Source organism: Mus caroli, chromosome 8 (genome assembly GCF_900094665.2).
Source record: "Mus caroli chromosome 8, CAROLI_EIJ_v1.1, whole genome shotgun sequence".
Taxonomy (NCBI): domain Eukaryota; kingdom Metazoa; phylum Chordata; class Mammalia; order Rodentia; family Muridae; genus Mus; species Mus caroli.
This window is the reverse complement of record NC_034577.1, coordinates 75,311,465-75,338,428: the sequence shown is the minus strand read 5'-3', so window position 1 is coordinate 75,338,428 and position 26,964 is coordinate 75,311,465. Positions and strand designations below refer to the sequence as shown.

The following is a 26,964-nucleotide window of genomic DNA, read 5'->3' as shown; positions in this document are numbered from 1 at the left end:
GCGCGGCGGGGCGGGTGGGGTGGCTCCGCGGCGGGGCGGCTGGACGCGCGCCGCGTTGCGGTACGAGATGCTCCCCTTGTAGCTGACCCGGAGCACGGCGCGCTGCTGGATCAGTTTCTCGAGCTCCGCGCGCGTGCGCTCCGGCTCCGGGCCGTGCCGCCGCCGCACCATCCGGCAGATGCGCTCCAGGTCCGGCCGCGCCTTGCGCGAGCGCAGCGAGTCGATGGTGTCCAGAATCCACTCTTGGTAGTGCGGGGAAGCGGCGGACGACGAGGCGGCGGCCGCCGTGGTGGCGGCCGCCGCCGTCTCCGGCGGGGGTAGGGCCGGGGGCCCCGCCATGCCTCCCGCCCGGCCCGGCTGCACGGTGCGCGCTGCCTCCCTCCCAGCGCGGCGCCCCCTCCCCGCTCCCCTCCCTCCGCCGCTGCCCGCCTCCTCCGCCTCCCCCCGGGGGGCGCAGCGCCTCGGCGGAGCGGCGGCGGCGCTGCTGTTTCTTCGCAAAAAAAAAAAAAAAAAAAAAAAAAAAAAAAAAAAAGCGAGAGAGAGGAGAGCGCGCGAGAGAGACAGAAAAAAAAAATAGTGAGAGAGAAAGAAAAGAGGAAAAAATATGCACACACTCACTCACTCGCACGCACGCACACAACAGCCCCGCTTCTGCTGGGCGCGCGCGGGGCCGGGGATGCGAGGAGGGAGGAGGGGAGCGCGGCGCGGCCGGCCCCTCCCCGCCGCCGCCGCCGCACGCGCGCCCTGCGCCCGGGACACTCCGGCCCCCCTTCCTGCTCGCCCTCCCCCGCTGCCCGCCTTCCTCGCTCCCTCCCACCCCCACGCGCCCGCTTTTAAGGTGGAGCCCGGGCCCCCGCCCGCCCCGTGTACCCGTCGCTCTAGCTCACTCCGGCTCGCTCCGGCCCCCCCTTACAACTCCCGCGCGCTTTTTAAGGAGGCGCCGCGGAGTTGGCGCCGAGCGGGGGCGGGGAGCGCGGCGGGCGGGGGAGGGGGAGGGGAGCCCAGGGGGGAGGGGACAGGGGCGGGCGGGGCGCGCGGGCGGCGTTCGGCCGCCCTCCAGCCATTGGGCGCGGGACCCAGACGTCCTCGGCGCCCAGCCCCCTCTCCACGCCTCTCCGCGCGCAGCGCTCTCGGGACCGCACTTACCGGGAACTAGCCGCGCCGCGACCGGACGCGCCTCGCTCCTGGGAAGCCGCGGAGACCTCACCAGCGGCCGTGCCGCGCCTACATGAGGGCTTGGGGGCGCGCGGGGCTCCCCTTTTCTCCTACCCTGCTAATCCTGCTGCTGTTTGGCCGAACCGGTCCGGATGGCCCTCTCCGTCCCGGACTAGACCGAAGTAGGGGTGGGAGCAGATTTGAGGGCCCCGAACTCAGGGTCAAAGGACAGTTTGCCCACCCCACCCCTCCTTTCTCTGGCCAGGCGGAGGAAGTACAGGAATTCCAGCCAAACCTGGTTTCTCCAAGGTCCCGAGGCCGGGGTCTCCAGAACCTGGACATTGAGGTTCGAAATTCTCTTTCCAACACCCCAAGGGTGTGATCGAAGTCGGGAAAACCAGCGACACTTTTATTTTAAAACAAAACTTTATTGGTAATAGTTTTCAAATATGTTTACAACAGCACACTGTTCAAGAGGAAGTCTCATCCTTCGAAGCACACAGGTTGAACGACCCTCTCGTCCACCCGGGGCCCCCACCCAGGCCTGAGAGCTCCTCCTTTTTGGGAGAAGTTACGAGAGGGATAAACACAGGGATAAATGGGGTATTTTCCCCAGCAGCTCCCCACCTTTCTATTGAGAGAAAAAGCACAATCAGACTTGGGGTTGCAGTGAGTGGGGACGCACGGCAAGAGGTGATGGACAGCTGACAGCTAAGCTAGAAGCGAGGCGCCCAGGATGGGGGGAGGCTTCTTAACGGGGCTGATGCACAGGACAATTGGCATGAGACCACTGGAAAGGGGGGCCGGGAGGCTAGCAGCTCAGGGCGAGATTCCAAGCCCAGTTCCTTCCTTGACAGGGTCAGTTGGCTACCCGGGTCTCATCAGAATGGATTTAGGGAATGAGGAGGGTGTTTGGGGAGGGTGGGACAATTTGGAGGGTGGGAGGCACTGGTGGAACTTAATTTAAATGAAAAAAAAAAAAAACCCACTGGCAAGCAGCCCTCTGTACAGGTCATAAAATCTCCCTTTCCAGGTAGGGCTGCATGGAAGGGAAGGTTGGCTTTACTGTTCATCCTTAGTATCCAGTGCTAGGGTAGGGAAGGAGGCTGAATTTGGGGCCCTCTTTCCGTACCCTGCCCCCAGATACACCAGCAAGATTGGGTATGGCTGGAGCTAAGAAATTCATTGAAAACAGGCAGGGAAGGGTGGAGAAGAAGGGAGAGGGGGAGCAGCTGATGTTGCCCCTTCCCCAGTATCTGGAGCGCTTTCCTGCTCTCCTTAACCCTGGGGATGTGGAGTGGATGTTAAATTAGATGCATGGAACTCTAGGGCCCTCTGGCTGTTCGATCCAACCCTCCCACCCCCAACCGGAAAAAAAAAATAGAAAGAAAAAGAAAAAATGAAAGAGAACCCAAGGGGCACAAGCACACCCCTAAAACTCAGTAAACTCCTTGCCACACTTCTCATTGATGGAGACCCGGATCTCTTCCTCCTCATAGTCGTCAAAGTTACTCGTGTCCCCAGGGCCTTTAAACTTTGGTATGAAGGGAGCTTCCACCTGGATAGGGATCAAAACCACCCAGAGCACATTAGCTGACCTTACAATCACAACAATAAAAGTGAATGGCTTAATATTCAAACAACACTTGCTGTGACCCAGGCCTGAGCTCAACGTTAAGGTCTTCTCTGCAACCCAACTTATCAAATGGAAGTCACCTCCCAGAGGATATTTCCTGCCTAAGGCCACAAAGTGGCCAGAAGAGCCCAGCATCCACCATGTATAGTCCCTTACTGGCTTGAGGAAGCCTTCTGTTGTTTAGTCTGGAACTTAATGGGCTGTCTATGCTACCCTAGCCGTAAGTCCAACTTTGGATATGGGAAAAAGAAGCCCACCTTTCTCTGATAGATGGCAATCCAGTCAGTCGTGGCAAACCACTTGTGGTTCTTGATGTCATTGACCCCGTTCTTGAGGTTCCCAAAGCGCTTGGTGAGATCCACCTGCAGAAGGTTCCGCAGCAGGTCCTTCAAGTCAGAGCTGAAGTGGGATGGGAACCGCACCTGGAGGGGGTGTAGATACAAGTGGGGCGCTGCTCATAGGCTTTGGGGGTCCAGAATGCCACCTTTTCCATTTTTTACACAACTTTCACCCCCTCCTCTGACACACACCAGACAAGGTTTCTCTGTGTAGCCCTGGCTGTCCTGAAACTCTCTGTAGACCAGGCTGCCTTCAAACTCAGAGATCCACCTATCCTTCCAAGTACTGGGATTAAATGTGTACACTACCATACTGAGTGAGAAAGGATCTTAATGTGTAGCTCAAACTGGCCTTAACCACACAATCCTGTCTCCTAGCCTCCTGAGTACTAGGGTAGAGTATGTACCACTGTACCTGGCAGACTGGGACCTGTTCTATCTAATAGGCCTACAGGGAGAATCTGTTAAGAAGGCTTGTGGGGCTGGGCAGTGGTGGCCCATGCCTTTAATCCCAGCACTCAGGAGGCCAAGGCATGTGTATCTCTGTGAGTTTGTGGCCAGTCTAGTTTACAGAGGGAGTTCCAGGACAGCCAGGGCCAAACAAACAAACCCTGTCTCAGAAAAGGAAAAAAAGAGGAAGAAGAAAAAAAGGGGGGGGGGACAATAAAAAAAACAACAAAACAATGGCTTGTTAGAGTGTGGTGACACTCATGGATAATCTCAACATCAGCATCCAGGCAAAGGCAAGTGGATCTCTGTGATGTGAGTTTAAGGCCAGCTTGATCTATATGGCAAGACCAGCCAAGGCTACATAAGAAGACCTGTCTCAAAAAACCCCAAAACTTATTGCTGCGCCAACAGATGGCTTTGTTCTTGCAAAGGTCCTGGTTTGTTCCCAGTACCTCCATTGGCCTATAACCACCTGTAACTCCATTCTTAGGGGATCTAATGCCTTTGGCCTCCAAGGGTACTGTACGCATGTGTACACATGCACATACAGGCACACAAATTAAAGTAGGTAAAATATAAACAGAGATGGCTTGTTGGAGCTAGCACTACAGCGCTGGGGCAGGTCGGAGCCCAACATACACAGGGTTCTGCCTTTAGGCCCAGTGGCCATGCAAACAAAAAAACATGTTGAATGCCTTTAGTTTGCTGGCTTGGGAATTCTGGATAAGGTCGCAGGGAACAGAACTGTAGGAGGTTCCATCTTAGGTCTGCAGACTTGTATCCTCAGCTGGGATCCTTCAGGCAGCTCCTCTGAGGGCTTCGAAAATAAGGAACTACTCCTCATCCTGGATAAAATAGCTTGTATGGTTCTCCCAGTCACGTACCTCCAAAGGCTCTTATACATTTCTGCACGCAGCCTCTGGATTTACACCCATAAGAACTAGCTTCTAGCCGGGCGGTGGTGGTGCACACGCCTTTAATCCCGGCACTCGGGAGGCAGTGGCAGGCAGATTTCTGAGTTCAAGGCCAGCCTGGTCTACAAAGTGAGTTCCAGGACAGCCAGGGCTACACAGAGAAACCCTGTCTCGAAAAACAAAAAAAACAAAAAAAGAAAAGAACTAGCTTCTAGGAACCAGAGGTGGTGGCAAAAACCTGCCACTCCTGCACTTGGAAGGCTAATGTAGGAAGGTTGAGTGCCAGGGCTACATATTGAGACCCCTATTATAAATCAATCAATCAGTTAATCAATCAATCAATCAAACAAACAAAAAGCACAAAAGGGCGAGTGAAACGGCTTAGCAGGTAAAGGTACTTGTTGCTGAGCCTATTAATCTAAGTTTGCTACCCATGTCCCACAGGCTGAGGAGAGTCCTGACCTTCCCCCACCCCAGCCCTTGACTCACAAATACTGCCTCACTGCCACAAACACAATGAAGAGATATAAAAAAAAAAACTGAAGGGAACAACAACTCCCTTGAGAATGAGAAAGGAGGAAATGAAGAAGGGAACACAGGCTAGCAAGAAAGGCAAAGGAAGGAAAGAAACGAAGATCAAAAAACCCAACTGGCCCCTGCTAAGCCTTCCCCGTGCTGTGTGACCTTGGCCAGGGCTCTTAACCTCTCCAGGCCTGTACAGGCCTCAATGACATGGGGCAGATATCCCAGGGTTCTGTGTGACAAGATAACAGTCAGGGCCTGTGGAAACTGTAAATTGATACAAAGAAGGAGATTATACCCAGCCATGTGTGGTGGTGCATGCCTGTCCACCCAGGACTTGGGAGGCAGTGGCAGGACCCAGAGTTCAAGGGTAACTTTGATTTTGTATGGAACTGGGAGTCCAACCTGGGACTCTTGTTTTCAATACAACAACAAAATGCCCTCCCTTCTTCCTCAGAATCTTCTATGGAGTTTTTCGTACCCTCTTGGCCACCATCTTGGACATTTCAAGTTTTCATTTTTTGTTTTTTTTCTGAGTGATATTCTGTAACAGGTCACAAAATCTAACCTAACAACAATCCCCCTGCCTCAGTCTTCTGAATGCTAAGGAAAAAAGCAATTACTAAGGCTCATTGAATTCCAGCAGATCTCTGTGAATTTGCCTGGTATACATAGTAAAATCTAGACTACCCAGGGCTACAAAGTGAGAACCTGACTCAAAATATGAGACAGAAAAGAGAGAGAGAGAAAAAAAAAAGATGAAAGCAGAAAAGCACATGGCTGTCTTTCTTCTGTCTGATGGGAGGCGCTCATACCTACTCCTAGGTGATAGTGTGTGCCCAGCCCTAAGGACCACAGCACAGAGCACTGTCTCCTTCCAGCCTCCCAGACAGGCAGATGGATAAAATGAGGCTCACAGAGTCTATTCAACTTTGTCTCAGTTTCACCCAATAGTTTGTCACAGGATTGGGACTTGGGGAGTGGCACTGCCCACACTTGCTTGAACCATATATGGAGACTTGGAGTCAGCCGATGGCTGATGTCGAAGATGCTGAAGACAGCAGGTGGGGTGGCAGCTGGGCTCCCATGCTAGCTAGGTAAGGCTGCTAAAGGCAGGGCTGTGATCCTCAGTTCACTCCTCACCCCCACTGAAGCTTCCACTTGCTTCCCATGGTGCAATCTTAGACCAACCACATGCCCTTTCTGCACCTCAGAATCCTCATCTCTCCTGCAGGTAAGGCGAGAGGGTGAGCCAGGGCTGATGGATGGGGAGGGCAAGAACAGTCCTCCTGAAAGGCACTCTTGGGTTTTGTCATTGTCATGAGTCAGGGTTTTACTCTGTAGCCCAGGCTGGTCTGGCACTCATGGCAATCCTCTGCCTTGGACTTCTGAAGAGTGCAGAAATTTTAGGTCTATACTGCCATGCCAGGCTAACTGAAGGGACTACATCTGGAAGGAATACACAGCTGCAGGTCCTGCCCACAGCAGGGGGAGGCGTGCTGGTATGGCTGGGGTCAACACCTGGGAACCAAATGGCTTTGTTCTTCTGGTCTGGTGTCAGGGTAGCACTCTGTGTAGCCAGAGTTCTGATGTGGTGCAGCTTCCTGACATGCTTGGTAATTTAGTCTGTCAGTTGTGAAATAGATTCTCCAAAGCATTGGTGTGTGTGTGTGTGTGTGTGTGTGTGTGTGTGTGTGTGTGTGCTGGGGTATACGTGCTAGACTACTGCTCTACCACTGAGCCACACCCCTATCTCCTTCATGGTAGATTCAGGGTAAGTGCTCTATAGTTGAGCCATCGACCCCTGTCTTTGATTTTTCTGTTTTACTATTTTCTCAGCCCATGCTATCCTGGAAATCTCTATGTAGCCCAGGCTGGCTTCAAACTTAAGATCCTTCTGCCTCAGGCTCCTGTGTTAAGACAACAGGCCTGTGACAGCATACTCAGCCTTGTGAGGACATGTGATAGGCTGTTTTAATTCCTTCCAGAGCTGAAATCCGTATCCTGGCCTCACCTTCCCAGAGACGATTTTCTCATAGATCTGGATAGGCTGGTCAGCGAAGAAGGGCGGGTAACCAGCAGCCATCTCGTAGATGAGGACTCCGAGAGCCCACCAGTCCACAGCCTTGTTGTAGCCCTAGAGCAAGATGGGGGGCCACTCGATGAGGCAAGGTGAAGAGGGAGGTGATTCCTCAGGGGCAGGGCGGGCTAGTGAGGTAGAGTAGGCCTCAGGGGTGGGGCAGGCTGGTGAGGTGCCTACTTTGCTCAGGATAATCTCGGGGGCCAAGTACTCAGGGGTCCCACACAAGGTCCAAGTACGGCCTTTCACACGCTTGGCAAAACCGAAGTCTGTCACCTGTAGACACAAGAATGAGCAGTTGGTAGAGAGAAGGGCTGCAGGCTCCAAATGTGCCCTCGAGTGCCCTCCCCCGGCCTCGGGCACCTGAATATAGCCCTGCTGGTCGATGAGAAGGTTCTCGGGCTTCAGGTCCCGGTAGATGAGGTCCAGGGAGTGCAGATACTCAAAGGTCAGGACGATCTGCGCCGCGTAGAAACGGGCATGGGGCTCGCTGGTGGGACAAGCCGGGAGGGGATGTGTGGGTGAATATGACCACATCCCCAAGTGGTCCAGCATGTGGGTCTGTGTACCCACAGAGCAAGACACCCCGTGTCTAGCTAATCAAATGTAGACTAAAGGCTGGGGATGCCATGTACCATTGGTCCCCGCTATGTGGCTGAGGCTGAGGCTGAGGCAGGGGGACTGCATGAGTCCAAGATTCCAAGGGCAGCCTGACAAAGACCCAAACTCTATTGTAAAAATTTGGGAGCCTGACAAAGTAGCACGTATCTGTCACTACAGCACTCTGAGAAGCAGAGGCAGAAGCACTAGCATATGTCTGAGGCTAGCCTGGGCTACATCATGAGTTCCAAGCCAGCCCAGACTACAAAGTGAGATCCTGTGTCAAAAATGAAACAAACAAACAAACAACAACAAAAATCAAGCCCCACACTTCCTGCCCCATTCTGAACTGTATAATTCTATCCCAAATTCAGATATAACAGTCTTGGACTGGAAGGCTTCGAGGGAAAGGTGCCTTGCTGAGGAGTTAACTTATTCAAGAAAGCGGTTTAAGGGAATTCTGTCTGATAATCAGAGTTTTGGAAGATAGTCCCAGGGCACATACAAATGTCAAAACAAAAGCCACTGTGCCAGGCATAGTACATATGTATACCTAGAGCCCAAGCACCCCAGAGGCCTATGAGTTCTAGGCCAACCTGGTCTACATGGTAAACTACAGTCCAGTCAAAGTTATATAAAATAAACAAACAAACAAACAACACAAACAACCCTGAACACCTCACGGGTTTGGTCATCAAGTACTACAGGCCTTGTTGGCTTGAGTTTGTAAGTCAGGTAAAGCTCAAGTTCTTAAGAAGACAAGCAGAGTTTAAAAGAGAAACCCGGGGTGGGGGTGGGGGTGGGAGGGGTGTCGAGCTGTGGCTCTCAGCAGTTGCCCAGAGACAACTGAGGGGAAAGGGGAAGTCAAATGTGGGCTGTTACCAGCTTGGAGGGCAGTCACAAGGCAGCAGGCAGTAACATGGTAGGGCTGGGAGCTTTAGGGAAAAAGGAAGCACAGAGTACCGGGAAAACTGAACCCCAGTCCAGCCAGCATCAGAAAGAGAGACAGAAGAGAAAAGATTGTCCCTCCCTGACTCTGGAGAGCCTCACTGTGGTGCAGAGACCTCTCCGTTCTGATTCTGTTTGAAGATGGCTGCTTGGTTTTGATACAGCAGCTTTCAAAGCAGTCTAGGCTAGTCTCAAACTCCTGATTGTCCTTCCTCCAACATCCTAAAAGCTGGGATTAGAGGTGTGTACCACCACACTTGACAAGATGTTTGGACTTTAGTATACATTAGATATATTTATTTAGCTGGGTATTGGTGAATTTCAATTCCAGCAGAAGCAGGCAGATCTGTGAGTTTGAGGCCAGCCTGATCTAAAGACTGAGTTCCAGGACAGCTAAGGTTACACAGCAAAAACATGTCTCAAAAAACAAACCACCTCACCCCCTGAAAAAAAGAACAAACACAATAACAACAACAATCTCATATATAGAGATACATGTTTGCTAAGTAACATACTAGTATCTTCTTAGCTGTAGTGGTGGGCTCCTGCTGCTCTAGGAAGCTGAGGGAGGACTCAGACTAGAAGCTGAAGGCTAACCTGGGCTACATAGTGCAATCTCACTTCTTTTTTCCTTTCTGTGCTAGAGTTTGTAAAATGGTGCTGAGCTCCACCCCCAGCCATGCCAATTCAAATTTTGACCCCTAAGTCACCATGACTGGTCACTCAACTTGGTTGACTGAAACATCACAAATTGCTTAGCATAACAGCAACAAACCCCACAGGGGCTGAATGAGATAACAGTCGCCTGTCACATCAGAACGCAGGAGGCAAGACCAGGAGGATTGTGAGCCTAAGACCAGCTTTGGCTACACAGCTACAACAAACAGTACGCAACCATGCATGCACACATACACAAATCCCACTGGCACCCAGAGCTCACTTTCCAAGCACACTGGACTCCTACATGTCCCTGGACAACCCTGGTGGCCCCTAGGGTAGCAGGGATGGGGCCCGCTTACCTGAACCTTCCAATCCGCCGTAGGTGGGAGAACATCTCGCCACCAGCTACATACTCCATGACCATGTACAGGTTTGAGTTGTCCTGTGGGAGGCAAAGGGAGTCAAGGCCCTGTCTCCAGACGCTGGGCCCCAGCTGAAGACCACAGTGGCTTGGAGGGCAGGCATTGAAACCTCAGTGACAACTATCTTCCCAGTTGTCCATGTTTCAAGCACTGCATTTTCTCTGGGAGCAGAAAGAGGCAGCTGTTCTTCTGTCCTCACAAGGGGAGAAAGTGAGGACACGGCCAGCGACAGTTCTGCAGGAGTTACTGTCCCAAGCCTCAGTGTCATCATTTGCTAGACAGGCAAGACAGAGGACAGAGCCCACAGGACCCAAAACAAAAGCGTGTGGGATGTGAGAGCACACAACTAGAGTCTCGGCTACTGAGGAATACAAAGACTCAGAGACCAGCCTGGGCTATATAAGAATACAACGGAAGCTTTGTTCAAAACAAAACAGAAAGCACTACAGGTCGCTGGAGAGAATAGCTCAACCCTTACAGGCTCACAACCAAAAGAACAAAAAGATTTTTTTTACAGGGCTGGGGATGTGGCTCAATTGTAGAGCACTTGTCTACTGCATACAAAGCCCTAGGTTCCATCCATAACACCGTTAAGAAACAAAACAAAACTTGATAGGGCAAGATGGTAAACAACTATGACCTCAGCACTCAGGAAGCTGAGGCAGGAGGATCATGAATTCTAGGCCAGCCTGGGGGTATACAGTGAGACTCTGTCTCAAAAAACAAACAAACAGGGCTGGAGAGATGGCTCAGTGGTTAAGAGCACTGACTACTCTTCCAGAGGTCCTGAGTTCAATTCCCAGCAACCACATGGTGGCTCACAACCATTTGTAATGGGATCCGATGCCCTCTTCTGGTGCGTCTGAAGACAGCGACAATGTACTCATATACATAAAATAAATAAATATTTAAAAAAAATAAAAAATGAATAAAGTTTTTAAAACAAACAAACAAACAAACAAACAAACAAACAAAACAAAAAGAAACAGGAACTAAGAATTGCTGTACAGCTTCTACACAGGGATTTCTGGGGACAGCTCTGACGACCGCTGTATTTGAACGGTGTTTCCACATGTTCTTATGCACCTGTAAGAACTCCACACTCTTATGACCTCACAACATGAGGGCTGTGCCGAGTCCCATTTTGCAGATGAGAAGAGCAAGGCCCAGTGTGGTTGGTGCCTCTTTTGCAGGCAGTTTATGTTCCTGGGATGAGTCAGGGTGGTGACTCTGAGGGAAGCCATTTAGGATGGGTGAAGTGCCTAAGGTTACCAAACTACCAGCTGGCAGACTGAAGAGCTTAAGTAGAGGGCCCAGGGCCCAGGGCCCGGTCCACCCATTTCTGCCATTCCTCCTCCAAGGATCTTCTTCCTTGAAAGCACGTGGCCCCAGCCCCGGAGATGAGGAGGCTGTGCCCAGCAGTGGGCTGGGATCCATCCACCTTCTATCCTCCTCAAGCCCTGGCTGTGGCCCTTACCTTGAAGGAGAATTCAAGTTTGACCAGGAACGGGAAGTTGACGGCCTGCAGGATGCGCTTCTCATTCAGAGTGTGCTCGATCTGCTTTAGCTTCACCACCTTTGGGAGAGGAGAGGTGGGCAGGAGAGAGGTCAGAGCCAGGGATGTGGGACTGGGGATTTCCTCAGTACACAGCATGGCTGAGGGCTAAGAGTCGAGGGTCCACACAGATCAGAGCAGACCATGTAGGCACAGGAGCCCCTCAGACCAGAGGGTCAGCACGTAGGGGAGAAGCCTGGGAGCTATAGATGCCCAGACGAGGCACCTGGCAAAATCTGGAAAGTAGGAGGAACCAGAGAAGGCTGCCTGCAAGGGAAGGAGACTCAGCCGACACTAGAGAGGCCCCCAAGGTATGGAGGCTTAGAAATCAGCTTCCCTTTTTCTAGGCAAGTCTTTTTTGTCTTATGTGGCACTGAGCATGAAACCGAGGACCTTTCATGTGCTAGACCAGCTCTCGATCACAGAGTGGCATTCCCGGTCCTTTCAATCCTTGTATTTATTTCTATTTGTTGGGGGCAGCTTGGGCACGAGGAGGCACACGCGTGCTGAGGAAGTCTGTCTCCCTTTCACCAAGCGAATCCTAGAGGTCAAAGTCAGGTTGTCAGGCTTGGTGGCACCTTTACCTGCGGAGCCATGTTGCCAGCCCCACCCCATCCCAGCAACGAGGCACATTGGGAACAGCCGTGACACGGAATCTTTTCAGCTTCTATACCTTTTCCTGCCTTTCCATGGATTTGTAAGTATAAGATGATCTGGGTTTGGTGCATACTTGAAAGATTGAGGCAGGGGGATCTGGAGTTTAGGAACAAATCTGTCTGTACAAAGGTGCTAGCTTAAGCTACGTGAGACCTATTTCAACATGTGTGTGTTTTGACACCCCCCCCACGCACACCCATACCCCCCCAACCCCAAAAGTAAAATATTAAAGCTACTTAATATGGAAAAAAAATCACAAAATGTTTCACTAGACATAGTGGTGCATTCCTGTAATGTGCATGCACTCAGGAAGACTTCTGGGGCCAGCCTGGGCTACATATCAAGCCCTTGTCTCAAAAACAAGGCAGGCAACATTGATCCAACTCTGCCGCCCTGAGTTCAATCCCTAGAACCTACATGGTAGGAGGAGAAAAGCAACTGCTGGAAGCTGTCCTCTGGTCTCTACACGTTTGGACTCTCAGTGACCTCCCAGTTACGTGACCAAAACAGGCGGCAGCAGCAGCAGCAGCAGCAGCAGCAGCAGCAGCAGCAGCCACCACAGCCAAGCTTGACATGGAAATGCGTGCCTATAAATCCTAGCATTTCGGAGGCAGGAGGATCAGGAAGAGTTTAAGGCTATCCTTGGCTACACAGAATCTAAAACCAGGGATTTGATCAATAAGACTTTGTCTCAAAACCACGCAACCTTTACATATACTGGCAGGTAGCATGGAAATGACTGAGATTAACTAGAACACATGGCTAAAATATACTCCAGGGCCGGGGATGCAGCCCTGCAGTACAGCATTGCCTAACATGTGTGAGGTCTTGAGTTCTAAACCCAGCAACTGGAGAGAAAAAAAAAAAAAAAAGAATTTCACCTGTTTCTTTGTACTTTTTGATGGAAGGACTAGAAAATGTGGAAACCCCTCTTGCTAGGCTATGGGGGTATAGCTCAGTAGTAGAGCAGGCATCTAGAGTGTGAAAGGCCCAGATTTAATTTCCAGTGCCATACAAAACCAGTAATAAATTCTGGTGAAGGAAATTCTGTGACTTGTGCTGGGTGTCTGTTGGCGCTGCTGCTCCGTAGCACTGTCAGCCTCAAACAGGGGTCAGAAACCTTGATGGGTCTGGACAGATGACAAAAGTGTGTGACCTCATCGTGCAGAAGACTGGAGTTTGATTCCCAGGACTCATGTCAGGTGCCTCACATGCCCATGACTCTAGCTGCTGGGGGATCCAATGACTCTGGCCACCATGGATACCTATAAACATACCCACAAGCACAGACGACAGACAGACAGACAGACAGTCACCCATAAATAATTTTGAGAAAAATCTTTATGGAAGGGTTGGGATAGTTCACTTGGCAAAGTGATTACACACAAAAGGGAATGGATCTGAGTTTAGCCCCCGGCACCCATGTACAAGCCAGGTGTGGTGGTGCATCTGTAATGCTGGCACTGGTATAGGGAGGCAGGTGAATTCCTGGTGTTTGCTGGCCAGCCAGCCTCACTCCAAGCTCAGTGAAATAAAGGAGACCCAGGCATAGTAGCACATGCCTTTACAGAAGGCAGAGGAAGGCAGATCTCCTGAGTTTCAGCCTGGTTTAGACTGAGTTCTAGGACAATTAGGTTCACACAGAGAAACCCTGTCTCAAAAATCTAACAACAGTAATCATAATAACAGTAAATGATAATAATGTGGAGTGACGGAAGAAAAACCCAGTAAAGATCTCTGGTATGCACATGTACACACAAAGACTCATGCACACACAGTCTTTATGAAAAGCTACGCCGGGCAGTGATGGAGCACGCCCTTAATCCCAGGTCTTGGGAGGCAGAGGCAGGTGGATTTCTGAGTTCGAGGCCAGTCTGGTCTACAAAGTGAGTTCCAGGGCAGCCAGGGCTACACAGAGAAACTCTGTCTCAAAAACCAAAAACCAAAATAGAAAGAAAGAAAGAAAGAAAGAGAGAGAGAGAGAGAGAGAGAGAGAGAGAAAGAAGATAAAGAAAAAGAAAGAAAAGAAAGGAAAAGAAAAGAAAAGAAAAAAGGGGAAAGAAAAGCTACATATGTATGGCACACGCCTATCAGCGCCAGACTCAGGAAGCAGAGGCAGGAAGATCTCAGATCTGAAGCCCATCTGGGCTACATAATGAGATCCCACTTCCAAACGTTTTTTGTTCTTTTGTGACCAGCCCTCATGTAGCCCAGGATGGCAGTGAACTCGCCATGGGCCCTCACATAGCCCAGGATGGCAGTGAACTCGCCATGGGCATGATCTTCATGCTTCATCCTGCTTCAGCCTCACCTCCGCAGAGCTAGGCTGCTGCACCACGATATTTTGTTTGTTTGGTTGGTTTTGGTTTTTTTTTCAAGATAGAGTTTCTCTATGAAGCCCTGGCTGTCCTGGAATTCAGTCTGTAGACCAGATTGGCCTCAAACTCAGAGATCAGCCTGCCTCTGCCTCCTGAGCGCTGGGATTACAGGCGTGTGTCACCATGGCCAGCATCCACCACATGATTTTGTGAGTGTCTGCACCTGCATATGCATTTGTGTGTGCACACGCATGCAGAGGACAGAAGTAGACATTGAGAATTTTCTTCATTCATTTGCCATCTCCTATATATATATATTTTTTTCTTTTTAAGAAAATCTTCAGGGCTGGAGAGATGGCTCAGTGGTTAAGAGCACTGACTGCCCTGCCAGAGATCCTGAGTTCAATTCCCAGCAACCACAAGGTGGCTCACAACCATCTGTAATGGGATCTGGTGCCCTCTTCTGGTGTGTCTGGAGACAGTGACAGTGTACTCATGTACATAAAATAAATAAATCTTGGAAAAGAAAAAAGAAAATCTTCTGTGTCTGTGTGAGTGTGTCTGTGTGTGTGAGTGTGTGTGTGAGTGTGTTTGTGTGTGTGAGTGTGTGAGTGTGTCTGTGTGTGTGAGTGTGTGTGTGAGTGTGTTTGTGTGAGTATGGTTGTGTATACCACGGTGCATGTGAGGGGATCAGAAGACAACCGCAGGTATTGTTCTTTGCCTTCCATCTTGTTTAGGGGTAGGATCTTTCCTCCTGCTGCTGCCTATGACAGGCTGGCTGCCCTTGAGCTCACAGGGACTCGCCTGTCTCTGCCCTGTCTCACAGGAAGAGTGCTAATACATGTGACTGCCACTGTGCTGGGCTATCTGTCTGCTCTGGGAACTGAACTCGGGTCCTCATGTTTGCCTAAGAGGTGACTTCTCCACTGATATCTCTTCAGCCCTCCAACTCATTAAAGTTTTTTTCTTTAAATACACTTTGTGTGTGTGTGTGTGTGTGTGTGTAGAGGTCAGGGGAGTGGCTGCTTGTGCCATGACACACTTGTGGGTCAAAGGACACTTGCAGAAATGTTTCCTACAGTGTGGATTCTGGGGATTGAACTTAGGTCATCATGTGTGCTAGCAAGCACCCTTAACTCACTCAGCCATCTCTCCAGTCCTATCTCTACCTCTACCTCATTTTCTCGAGACAGGGTCTTTCACTGAACCTGGAACTGGTTATGCTTGTTGGCCAACAACACACACACACACACACACACACACACACACACAAAACGTTTGTAAAAAAATTTAAAAGAACTTCGGGCAGTGGTAGCATGTACCTTTAAATTAACCTAGCATGTGGGAGCAGAGTCAGGCAGACCTCTGTGAGTATGAGGCCAGCCTGGACTACAGAGCACTACACAGAAAATTTTTGTCTTGAAAAACAAACTAGTAAACAAACAAACAACAACAAAGAACTTCAGCACTTCTGTGTAAACCTTGTTTTCTCTAACCCACCCTGATCTCTGTCCAGCTCGAATTAACCTTAGGGTTGGATAGGTTGGGGGACACAGGCCCTTCTCCCGCTTGGGTCTGATGGACTGTGGAGCATCAGGGGATATGAACGTGGCTGAGTACCCACAGGGACAGGTTCCAAGGCACTACTGAGCACAGATGGCAAAGTGCTGAGCTCTAGCCTATGCGTGACACTGATTGCCCAGAGCTCTGGCCTGTGTGTGCAGTGACTTGCACAGACCCTCATACCGTATTCCACTTTCTTCATCTCTTGCCAAGATGAGGATGGAGTCCGGGGCCCTGAGAATGCTGGCTAAGTGCTCTGCCTCTGAGCCACAGCCCAGCAGTAGACAGTAAGCCACTGTCGGCTCACTTACAGCGCTTAAGGAAAGGTGCGCACATCCCTCTACTCTCTGGACTCAGCACAGTATTTTGCATGTGGCAAGGCCAAGTTGCCACTGGACCTTTCTAAAACCTGAGGCGCAGGGGAGGCTTGCACTGCTAATTTACAGTTAATTGCATGTATGTTCTTGCGGAGCCCTTGGCGCTGACAGCCATGAGAGGTACACAAATGGGCAGAAAAGCAGTGGTGGTGGGCTTGGCATGGTGGGCCTGACGGCTCGTTTTCTTACCTTCTGCTTGTCTAAGATCTTCATGGCGTAGTGGTTCCCACTCTCCTTGTGCTTCACCAGCATCACTCGCCCAAAGGAGCCGGTGCCAAGGGTCTTGATTCTATCAAACTGATCCAACTGGGCTGTGTTCTGTAAGTAAGGATGGGCGGGGTCAGGGCACCTCCCTGTGGCCTTCTGAGCTGGGGAGTCCCCTGTGTCACCGGCAGAGGGGGCCCTGGGGAGTGGGTGGAGATGACCCAGGGGACATTCTTCCAGGCAGGGTGGCAGGGGCCAGATCCGGCCCTGGCCTGGGGCCCAGGAGCTGCTGGCAGCTGCACGGAGAGCAAGGGTACAGTGGGTGGGGGCCCAGCAATGCGAAGCAGGGGCACCGTGGGCATGTCAGACAGGAATGGGGCAGGGCTGGGGAGGGCTCAGTGACCAAGCTGGGGCCCATCACATGGGTGTTGCTTACTCTGAGGCGCTCACCTGAGAAGGGGTCTCCCATTTTTTCAGGAAATCTTCCTTGGCTTTGGCTAGGAACTCTTTCACTGAGGGAGAGAGATGAAGGTTAGGTGAAGAGTCCTTGCTTCGAGCCACATCAAGTTTTTCCACTCTGGTGTAAAGTGGGAAACCAGAATCTGATATTTTACCCATGTCTTCGAGAGATCCCAGAGGCAACTTGGGGCATTTTGATTGGGCTGGGGCCCAATATCTCACTAATTACAGAGGAAGGTATCAGATTCTGGTACCATCCGAAGAGGGCACATGGGCACTTGGGAACACACAGGCCCGAGAGGCACACAGGCCAGCCCACCCCACTCTCCTCAGCACTAACAGACATTCCTTGGCCAGGGTTGTGCCAGCTGAGGTATTAATAGCCTCTGATCTGGCTGCTCCTCTGCTGGGGCCAGGCCCTAGTGGAAGCCTGCGGGGCTAGTGTAGCAGGTGCCCTTGGTGGGCTCAGCTGTCACCTTGGCCCCTGCTGGCTCTGTGCCTGCTTTTTCTGAGGGGAAAATCCTCGCCCCTGAGCTGCTTCACTGCGTACCTTCCTTCAGGCACACTCCTCCCCAGGCGCTTGCAGCATTCTGAGGCCAGCATCCCGTTTCCTAATGTAGAAGCTGTCCCTGGTGATTGGCTGGGGCACCCATTTCATTCTCTTATTTGATCTGTTTGACAACCTTCTTTACATGTGTTTTAACCACTTAATAGTTCAGGAAGATGAGGCCTGCAGACAGTTCACTGTTGTATGTGGCTAGTGAGAATCAGCGGGGAGACAGGACTTCAGGGTGGGAACTCAGCCTCTGTCCAGATGGGGATGAGCTGAGTCTTCTGACAACTCACCTCTCTGGGTCTCAGTTTTCTACAGGAGCAAATGGGGACAAAACCATGATGACTTTGTAGGGTGCTGGTGGGGAGAGAATCCTAACTCCACCCTGGCAAAAGAGCTGGAGCAGTGGTCTGACACCCGGTTTATGGCACAGAAATGCCAGCCATTCTCTCTAATGGTTAATCTTAGTTGGTACCTTAACTATATCTGGGATCAGCTAAAACCCCAGCAGTTGGGCACACTGGTGAGGGGTTTTCTTAATTGGATTATCTGAGGTGGGAAGACCAGCCCTAAACCTGGGCCACACTTCCTTGCAACAGCCTACATCAAAGGACACAGAAGAAGGCAGCTCACCCTCACCCACCCTGGAAGCTCATCTGCCCTGTTGCTGAGGCATTCCTTTGCTCGTGCTAAGACCTACTTCTTTAGTATTCAGTATCCAGTGCGGACTGAAGACCACCAGCTGCCCAGGAATCTTCCAGGACTCCAGCACTCGACTGGGACTGAACACCTACCTAAACCACAGACTATATGCCACTCTAATGAATCCCACGTATACATACTCACCCATCAGTTCTGTGCCTCTAGACAAGAAGCATGGTTAATAGTTGATTGGGGTTTTTTTTTTTTTTTTCTTATCTCTCTACATAGCCCTGGCTGTCTTGGAACTCACTCTGTATTGATTCTAGATCAGCTTCAAACTCACAGAGATCTATCTGCCTCTGCCTTTCCAGTGCTAGAATGAAAGGCTTGTACTACCACATCCAGCCCGTCTTGATTTTCTGAGATAGGATCTTACACTGTAGCCCGGTATGACATGGAACTCACTATAGAGCCCAGGCCTTCTCTGAATTCTGAGCAGTCCTCCTGACTCAGGCTCACTAGTGTGGGGATGCATATGAGCCACTACTCGTAGACATTTGGGGTCACGGCAGAGGGGGGACAGTGCCAAGAGGAGCAGGATTAGAATGGCACCATAGACTTAAAGTATCAAGATCCGAGGCAGGATTTTGAGTTCAAGGGCAGCCTAGGATATATAGCAAGAACCTGTACTGAAAGAATAAGGGACTGGAGCTGTAGTTCAGTGGTAGAGCACTCGCCAATGTGAACAAGGCCTAGGTTCTATCCGTAGCATGACAACACAAAAGAATATACTGGGCTATAATCCCAGAATTAGGAGGCTAAGACATAAGGATCTCAAGTACAACGCAGGCCTCTCAAAAAACACAACATGCAAAGGAGGTGGTGGTAGACAGCAAGAGCAAGTACCTAACCCAGGAACCCCACACTCACCTGCTGCCTGCCTCTCCCAGCACAGTATGGCATGGGGGTTGGGTATCATGGGGCAAACTGGGACCCATCAGTTCCCAGCCCGGATTCAGGGTGCTGACTGAGGCTTTAGTCCCCAGAAAGTGCAGCGCAGGTAACCCAGGAAACGGACAGCCAGATGGGCCCAGAGGAACAGCTGGAGCCACAGCTGGAAGGTGACATCGTCCTCACTTTCACTACTTTTGGACCCCAGATCCATCCCAGGCGGCCCTGGGTTCTATCTGCAATCTCCTCTTTGCTGGAGTAACAAGTGCCTCTTGGTAAGGTCTGGGGGTTGGGGAAGGAGCTGGTTGCCACGGAAGCATTTAAAGGCACCTGCTCCAGGCTGGCCAAGGTCTACAGAGGCTCTCCTTGACAGTGAGAGGTAGGCAGATTTTCGAGAGGGTGTCTCTCTGGTTGGCTTGCCCTTCCAAGGATGTTCATGGCTCCCAGAATGTCTCACCAGTGAAACAGTCTGCACAAGGTCCATGCACCCAGAGTCCTGCCCACAGGCAGAGGTGAAGGAGTTAAAGCCCAGGCCCATGCAACAGGCACCAGCTCTCCAGAGGGTTAAGAAAGCCCTGGAGCTTGTTAATTAGCTGAAAGAACAGCCGGGAAGGAGAGCCAGGGTGGAGAACAGTAGAAAGCCACTTTATCTTCTCCTCTGAGTTTCCTCTCAACAGAGCCCCCAAATCCTGTTACCCCTGAAAGAAATGGGCACATTTGGTTCTGTCTTGTTCCTCTGCAGGGGCGGAGAGGGGAACGGTATCCTGGGATGTCCTTGGCCTCTGTCAAACCTTGCCCTGTGCTTGGCTCTGTTCTCAGCCATGAATGTTCAAACCGGAAATGAATGGCTAAACTTGAGTGGGGGAGGGGAAGGTAGCTTTACTCGTCATCTTCCTTCTTTCCAGGCTCCCTAAAGCTAAAGGCTCTGCAGCAGCCTTTCTGGGGCTGCCTGGCACCCATGGACGCCTGTCACCAACAGGAAGTGGACAAAGAGGGTAGCCTACAGCTGCTAGCTGGTAGAGCCCATGTCTCTCATTTGAAAGGGAAGGGTGCTATTGGCCTCTACTCTCTGGATTTGATGTGCTACGAAAACTCCTGACACCTCTAGGAAAGCTAGTGCCACGGCAAGACATGTAAATCACCTTGGATTCAGATATGGGGTCACAGCAGCAGGCAAGAGTGTACTGCACTATACCCTCAGTTTGAGGGGGACCCCCTAACACTAGGTTCTCTCGTCTCCAGGCAGGGTTCAGGGTATCAAGCAAACTCTACTGTACCCAGGTCTAAGGTGGACCTATCTTTCTTTTGGGTTGAATCCCAAAGCTGGGTGGGACTACTCCATCCCCTGTCCCAGCTGGAGCCCTACTCCGGGTAGACCATCTGCTTTGGTCTGAAATGGACCATTCATCCCCCTGTTCTTCTTCCTCAGGTTCCCTAGCCCAGGATTTTAGGAATGGAGGCATTTCCAGGGATACTTAAGGGTCCACAGACTCCTTCTCTCCACCTGCTCCCCTCAGCCCCCATCACAGCCCCTCCCTGACTTAAGGGGCAGACAGTGTCTAGGAAGTTGCTATAACAACAGGGCTCAGCCTCACCATCGTTGGAGCTGGAAGCCATCACTCAGTCTTTCTCAGGGCACTAGCACTACGGTGGCTGGGAAGCCTCATAAGATCTGCTGCAGCAGTTTGACTGCCAGTCCTGGGGGAGAGCCCTGCCTGTAGAGGGAGCCAGGGAGTGATAGGGTGGGAACAGGAAGAGAAACTCAACCTGCAGACTAATGGGTGCAGGGGAGGGGCAGATAGAACCCTTCAAACTTCTGTTGGCCTGACTGGGCAAAAGGCAAAGCTGCCTGGGAAGACCCTCTTGGGCACCCATACAACTGCCGATGATAGCAAGGGTTTGACCCTTTCAAGCTGCTATAGGATGTTAGAAGGCAACAATTCAGTCCATCTAGAAATGTCCTGGGGATGTCTTCCCTCAGTGACTGGACCAGTTTGTCTTGGGGACTTCTTCAGAGCTCCCTCTTACCACGCCTGCCACTCTCCCTGTGGGTCAAGTCCCTGGGGTATGGACTGGCCGAGCTCTGAGCCCCACTTGGCTGTTAGTGCTGGGAGCCTCTTGAGGTTTGACCTTTCCCTCTGTCCTCTAGGCTTCTCACCCTAGCCCCTGTCAACATCTGTGTCATTTAAGGGTGAGTCTCCCCGTACCTTCTCCTACACTGGATTGCTTCTAGATTCTTGCCCTCTTTCTTGGTTAAGGGCACAGCAAACCCTGCCCCACTTGGGCATTTCGATGGCAGTGCAGAGGGCTGCAAGATGCCAGTTTGGTGCCTCGGAAGACTTAGGCATCTTCCTGGCCTCAGTGGGGCAGATGTGTGGCAGATGAAGTGCAGGTGCCCTCTGCAGGCTGGTGTGGCTACTGCCCTGTCTTGCTTATAAGAGAGTACCTGGCTTTACCTCTTCCTCCAAAGAGCAGCTTCCAAGACAAGAGAGACTCCCTTTCTCACCCTGCTCCTCTCTAGGGGTGGAGGGATGTCTCCAAAGTCTGACTAGGTCTCAGGGGCAGAACACAAAGTTACTCTGAATGTGTCTTAACATCCAGTCATATACATATAGATACTGTGTGGTACTAGGTAGGAGTGGAACCTAGGGTCTTGCGTATGCTATGGAAGTACTGTAACACTGAGCAGGGTCTCCAACTCTTATTGACTTTTTTTTTTTTGGATATCTTCTCTTTAACTTGCCCAGACTATCTCAGAATTTAAGATTCTCTTTGTCAAGCTGTCCAAGTAGCTGGGATGACAAGCCTGTACCAGAGACTACAACAGGTTTAGAAATCTCAGGCAGGAATAGCTTAGAACCTATGGGCAGAAGTGAGCAAAGTGTTTATTACTGCTTTTAAAGGCTGTCTCTTTTGTGGCCCAGGTCTGCCTCAAACTCAGGTCCTTCTGCGTCACAGGCCCTTCCTTCCTTGCTAGGTTTGAGGCACTGTCCCTCTTCTTTTTTTTCTTTAAATGTTTCTATACATTTACTGTGTGTGTACACACACTCTCGTGGAGGTCAGAGGACAGCTTGGAGGAGTCAGTTCTCTCCCTCCATCACGTAGCTCCCAGGAAGACAATGCAGACTAACAAGCTGCATAGCAAACATCTTTACCTAAGGGCCATCCTGTAGATTTTTGTATTTTGATACAAGGTTTTGCTGTTACCCAAGCTAGCCTGTAATTTTTGGGCTTAAGCAATCCTTTTGCCTCAGCCTCTTGGGTTGCTGGTGGTGTCAATATACACTATTATGGGGTTTATTTTATCATTTTAAGAAAATATGACTGGGGTTTAACTCCTGCTGATGTGTTGAAGGCTGGACATGGTGGTGAAAGCCGTTAATTCTAGCACCTGGGAAGCTGAGGCAGGCAGATCTCTGAGAGTTTGAGGCCAGCCTGGTCTAAATTTTAAGTTTCAGGCCAAGAGGAGCTATATAGTGAGATCCTGTCTTTAAAAATCAAAACAAACCAAAGAATGTCTGAGTTGAGACATGCTGGGGTCTAGGAGATGGGCTGGTCAGCAGATCTGGATGTGAACTCTGCCTGTGTGTTGTCATCTGTGTCAGACTCAGATGGCTCATCTGAACAGACATTATCAAAGTAAGTACGTCTATGGAGACCGTTTAACCAAGCCCTCCTGGATGCACGGAGCTCATCCGTCCGACTGACTCTCAAACTCTGATCTTTTCTTTGGGCTCTCCCCTCCTCTGTGGCTCCGTGCCTGTTGTGTGTGTCTGATATGCTTAAAGCTTTCCTAGCACTGTGCTCAGCTTTCAGAGGGGCCACTGCAATATTCAGTCCACTGCACGTACCATCTACCTCCTGGTGGGCCTCACCTGCCAAGGGGGCTGGCCCTTCTCCTCCTGCCCGGGGCCCTCCAAGCTCAAGCCCAAGACCTTTTTGGGCACTACCCACCTGCTCCTCTGTCATCAAGCCCTCAACTACAAGCACTTGCCTCTCTGTCCCCCGCCCATCCATGAAATGCCAGGCCTCTTAAGGCTGCTAGGCTGGGCTGAGCTCTGCTGGTTGAAGGGGGGGGGGGAGGGGCAGAAAGTTCTTGGGCTTCTTCAGTGGCATTCGGGGGACTCAGACACTGAGAAGGGCACAGCTGATCAGAGCCTCCTTTTTGGGTAACTGGAAGCTGTTCTCAGCTGCAGTACAGCTTTAGCTTGGAGTGACACCACTTTGAGACACGAAGTACTGGTGGACAGGGCCCAAGGCCCTTTCTGAAGTAATTTCAAATATAGAATCACTTTTTTTCCCTGGCTGGAAAAATTCAGCATTTTTGGGGGGGGGTGTGTGTGGATATACCTCCCTCTGGGTGAGCCCTCGGTATGCACAGAATCCATCTGTCTTAAGCAAACCAAATCATTAGCTGTCACCTACTGCTGGATGGCGTTACCCCAATGCGCGCAATTCTTCTGACCATCCCCATTCAGTGGAATGAGCCTTTGCTATTCATTTCATTCGCAGCTTCAAACCAGCCCCAGGGACTGGGTGAACGACAGAACCGCAGTTGTGAAACGACCATTTATTGAGGGGCCTTCCAAGGAACCCAGACCTCAGGGCAGGCCATGCTCTGCCGCTTTACCTCACCCGCAACCCAAGAAAAAGGACAGACGCAATGGCTCTGAGCAAGACCAGCTTCAACTTGGATAAGGAAGCGCAGAAGCAGCTCTCTAGGTTCATAAACAGTCTGCCACCCCAGCCGGGGCCAGACGAATGCACGGAGGAGGTGGAGTGACAGGATGAGAGGGGCAGAGGGACCCAGAAAGATCTTGTCCCCCATGCCAAGTGACACAGAAGGGAAAAACAATGCAGGAGGTGGCCCCGGGAAATGCTCATGGGGGGGGTGGCTTGGAGGTGGGAGCTGTGATGAGGTGAATCGGGCAGGGGTAGGAGAAAGATGGCGGGGGCTGGAGGGGGAGGGGTGTGGTCACCAAGTGGCCAAGGTCCCTGCAGCGTGGACCCCACAGCACTCCCGAAACTGGCAGGAGCCTGGATCAGGGTCAGGCATTGGGGCGCTGTGTGGGAAAGGTGAGTGACGAAGTGGGAGGGGGATATAGAATCTGGAGAAAGAGACTAGGAGAAGAGGGGGTGGGGTGGTGACAGGGCCTCATCTGGGGCCCCGGCGGTCATACATGCAATGGTTGGCAGTGACAGCTGGGTGGGGGGGCACGGCCTTTGCAGTGGGGGATGGTAGGCCATGGGCACTAGGGCCCCTACGGGGGGCAAGGTATCTCTGCGGTGATCCGACCCCAATGTGGACAGGCAGTGGGCAGGGGTGCAGGCAGACAAGATTGGGGGGGCATATGGGGGAGGGGCCATGCAGTGATGAGCATTGCGCGAGCAGGCCGCACGCAGTGAAGATCAGGGTGACGGCCGGGCACTCACCGCTCTCCTGCTCGCTGCCCTTCTTGGCGGCGGCGGCGTTGCCCATCGCGGCGGCGTCGCGGCCGGGGCCAGTCCCGGAGCTGCGACGCGGCGGGTGCTAAGGTGGCCGGCGGCCCCGGAGCGCGCTGGGCAGCGGAGGCGGCGGCCCCTGGGGCTGGCTGCGCTGGCTGCGGCGCCACGACCCCCGCCCAGCCCCTGCTTCCCGCGTCTCTCTGCGCCCGCCCGCGGGGGAGCCTCAGCCCAAGTCCTCTGTCCGTGACGCCCCCGCAGCCCACCGCCCATTGGTTCAGGCCTCCCTGACTGACAGCCCTACGCCGCTGTCCATTGGCCCTCCGGAACCCTCCCGCGCCACCATAGGCTCCTGGATGAGTGACGCGAGTTGCAGACTCTCCGCCACTCACGGGCTCGTGAGGCCGCAGTCGGGCGGGCGAACGCACGTGATTGGCCGAGAAGCCCGAGAGGGCTTGGGGCTGCCCCTGCGAAGCCATCGATTGGCAGAGACGGGCGGCCCCGGCGAGTGTCAGTCCCGGGGTGAGAGGGCGGGGCAGCGGCTCAGGCTGCGGCCGGGGCAGCGGGCGGGGCGGAGGCTGCGGCGGCGGTGGCTGGAGGGTGGCTGGGTGGCAGGCGCTGCGAGGTGCGGGAGGCGGCCCGGCGGACGCCCGTGCGGCAGTGTGCGCGCTGCAGTCTCCCGCCCCTGCCCAGTGCGGCAGCCGCCACGGGCCAGAGGAGGTTGACGCTACGGCGGGCCGGCGCAGCGGCTGTCCATCTGCCAGGGGGGGAGGGGCGGGCTGGCGCCGAGGGTCAAGGGTCGCTGGGCGCCGTTCGGTGTCATTCATAAGGAGGCCTGACACTGGGCAGCCGTGACCCAACTAGCTCGGGGTCCGCTTTGGTTTGCTCGCTACACAATTGGAGCTGCAAGGGGATGTTGGACCCAGAACTGAGGGCGGGCTGGGAGGAGACTCAGAGTATCCACTGTTTGCTAAGGCTCAACCCTAGGCCCCTGAAAAGTAGTAACAAGGGACGCCAGCCAAGTACATTACTTCTTGTACCTAGCACGTTGGGCCTGCCATACTCCCATTTTATGGAGGCTCAGTCAGGCTAGTTCCTTGCTCTTAACTAATCTCCATTGCCTAGACGTGGCCAGCGTATCCTGCCCCTTTTGGGCAGGAAGAGAGCCGTTCTCCTTCCTTCTGGATGCTCATCTTTAAATTTTATTTTTATGCAATGTTGGGGATTGAATACGATGCATACTCCCTGCAAAGTAAGCATTGTACCACTGAACTAGAACCTCACTCGGTGTTCTTTCAAGTCTGCATTGTCAGAACGTGGTCCGTTTCCCACCGTGCCACTGACACCAGGGGCCTGAGCACTCTGCTGGAGGGGTCTCCTGCAACACTAGGTTGATATCAGAACCCCCACCCTCACACCCTGGATGCTGGTACTCTTCCATCTGTCTGCTGCCTAGAGCAACACAAAATCTCCAGATACTGCTAAATGTACTCCTGGAAACAAATTATCCCTACCCTCACCAGAGCTCTGTAATAGAGGGTGGCCAGGGTGGACGGTGCTGAGTGGATGATGAGCTACCTCTCCTGGACTCCAAAGGGTAGTTGACTCTGAGGTACATACACCCATAGACTCACTGCTCAACAGTGCACATCCAGCTTCTAAGCCAGCAACTCTATGTGCTCCTGCTACTAGGTCAGCTGCAGTCCCCGAGCGGGAAAGGACCCTGCCAGAAATTACGGTTCCTCTGGATTATGAGAGCTGGCTGAACAGACAAATACTCTGTCTCTGATCTGGGGAGTTTTGCCACAGCTAAGTGAAATTATCTAAATTGTGGCTGTGTGTGTCCTTGGGTCACAATGTTGCTCTATGCCTGTGGGTCAAGGTCAGAGTGAGAAAAAAATCACTGGCCGTCATCTATTGAACAGCTGGCATACTTAAGCTTGGACAAAACAGAACCAAAATAAAAAAAAATGGGCAAAGAAAAATAGGCTTTGACCCTCAGGTTGTGGTGCAAACTGTACAACTAGTTAAGAGTGAAATTAGGGAGGCAAGCAAAGGGAGAAGGTCCAGCCACTGTAAGGACAAGAAGTTACTCATGATATGAAAGTGACAAAGCTGGTCAGCCACAGAAGGACAAAAAAGAAAACAGCATATTACAAAACTTTTTACAGGCACCAGCTGACTTAAGAGCACTGGCTGCTTTCTGGAGGATTGGTTCAATTCCCAGCTCCCCACATGGAGATTCACAGCCACTTCTAGAAGCTCCAAAACCCTCTTCTGGTCTCTGCAGACACCAATCGCTCAAGTGGTACACAACTGGCCACACAGGCCAAATACCCAAAACACATAAAATAAAATAAAATAAAAAAGTTTAAGCCGGGCGTGGTGGCGCACGCCTTTAATCCCAGCACTCGGGAGGCAGAGGCAGGCGGATTTCTGAGTTCGAGGCCAGTCTGGTCTCAGATCAAGTTCCAGGATAACTAGAGAAACTCTATTAAAAAAAAAAAAAAAAAAAAAA

The 26,964-nt window shown here is 51.9% G+C and overlaps 2 protein-coding genes across 3 annotated transcripts in view; both read right to left on the bottom strand.

The window, feature by feature from the left end:
• Positions 1-391, bottom strand: part of Samd1 (sterile alpha motif domain containing 1) — a 2,848-nt gene extending 2,457 nt beyond the window's left edge. Inside the window, exon 1 of the mRNA XM_021171105.2 lies at positions 13-391. Coding sequence (XP_021026764.1) covers positions 13-339 — 327 coding nt within the window. The 5' untranslated portion in view covers positions 340-391. The remainder of the gene's footprint in view (positions 1-12) is intronic.
• A 1,171-nt stretch (positions 392-1,562) lies between these two features.
• Prkaca (protein kinase cAMP-activated catalytic subunit alpha) lies at positions 1,563-24,699 on the bottom strand. 2 transcript variants are annotated; one of them, XM_021170243.2, is made up of 10 exons: positions 24,438-24,699; positions 16,850-16,911; positions 16,385-16,513; positions 11,203-11,301; positions 9,663-9,745; positions 7,459-7,585; positions 7,276-7,371; positions 7,030-7,152; positions 3,049-3,213; positions 1,563-2,713 (listed from the first exon to the last, which is right to left on the bottom strand). In XM_021170243.2, the coding sequence occupies exons 1-10, from the start codon at positions 24,481-24,483 to the stop codon at positions 2,588-2,590; spliced, it is 1,056 nt and encodes a 351-aa protein (XP_021025902.1). In that variant the 5' UTR covers positions 24,484-24,699; the 3' UTR covers positions 1,563-2,587. The 2 variants fall into 2 exon arrangements, with proteins under 2 accessions (XP_021025902.1, XP_021025903.1); XM_021170244.2 differs by lacking the exon at positions 24,438-24,699 and adding an exon at positions 20,600-20,806.
• Between the last annotated feature and the right edge of the window lie 2,265 nt (positions 24,700-26,964).

Coding starts and splice junctions, on each gene's coding strand:
- Prkaca (XM_021170243.2), bottom strand. CDS start 24,483: ATGGGCAACGCCGCCGCCGCCAAGAAGGGCAGCGAGCAGGAGAGCG. Junction 9,746..11,202: donor AACTTGAATTCTCCTTCAAG/GTAAGGGCCACA, acceptor TGCCTCCCACAG/GACAACTCAAACCTGTACAT. Junction 3,214..7,029: donor AGAAAATCGTCTCTGGGAAG/GTGAGGCCAGGA, acceptor CACCCCCTCCAG/GTGCGGTTCCCATCCCACTT.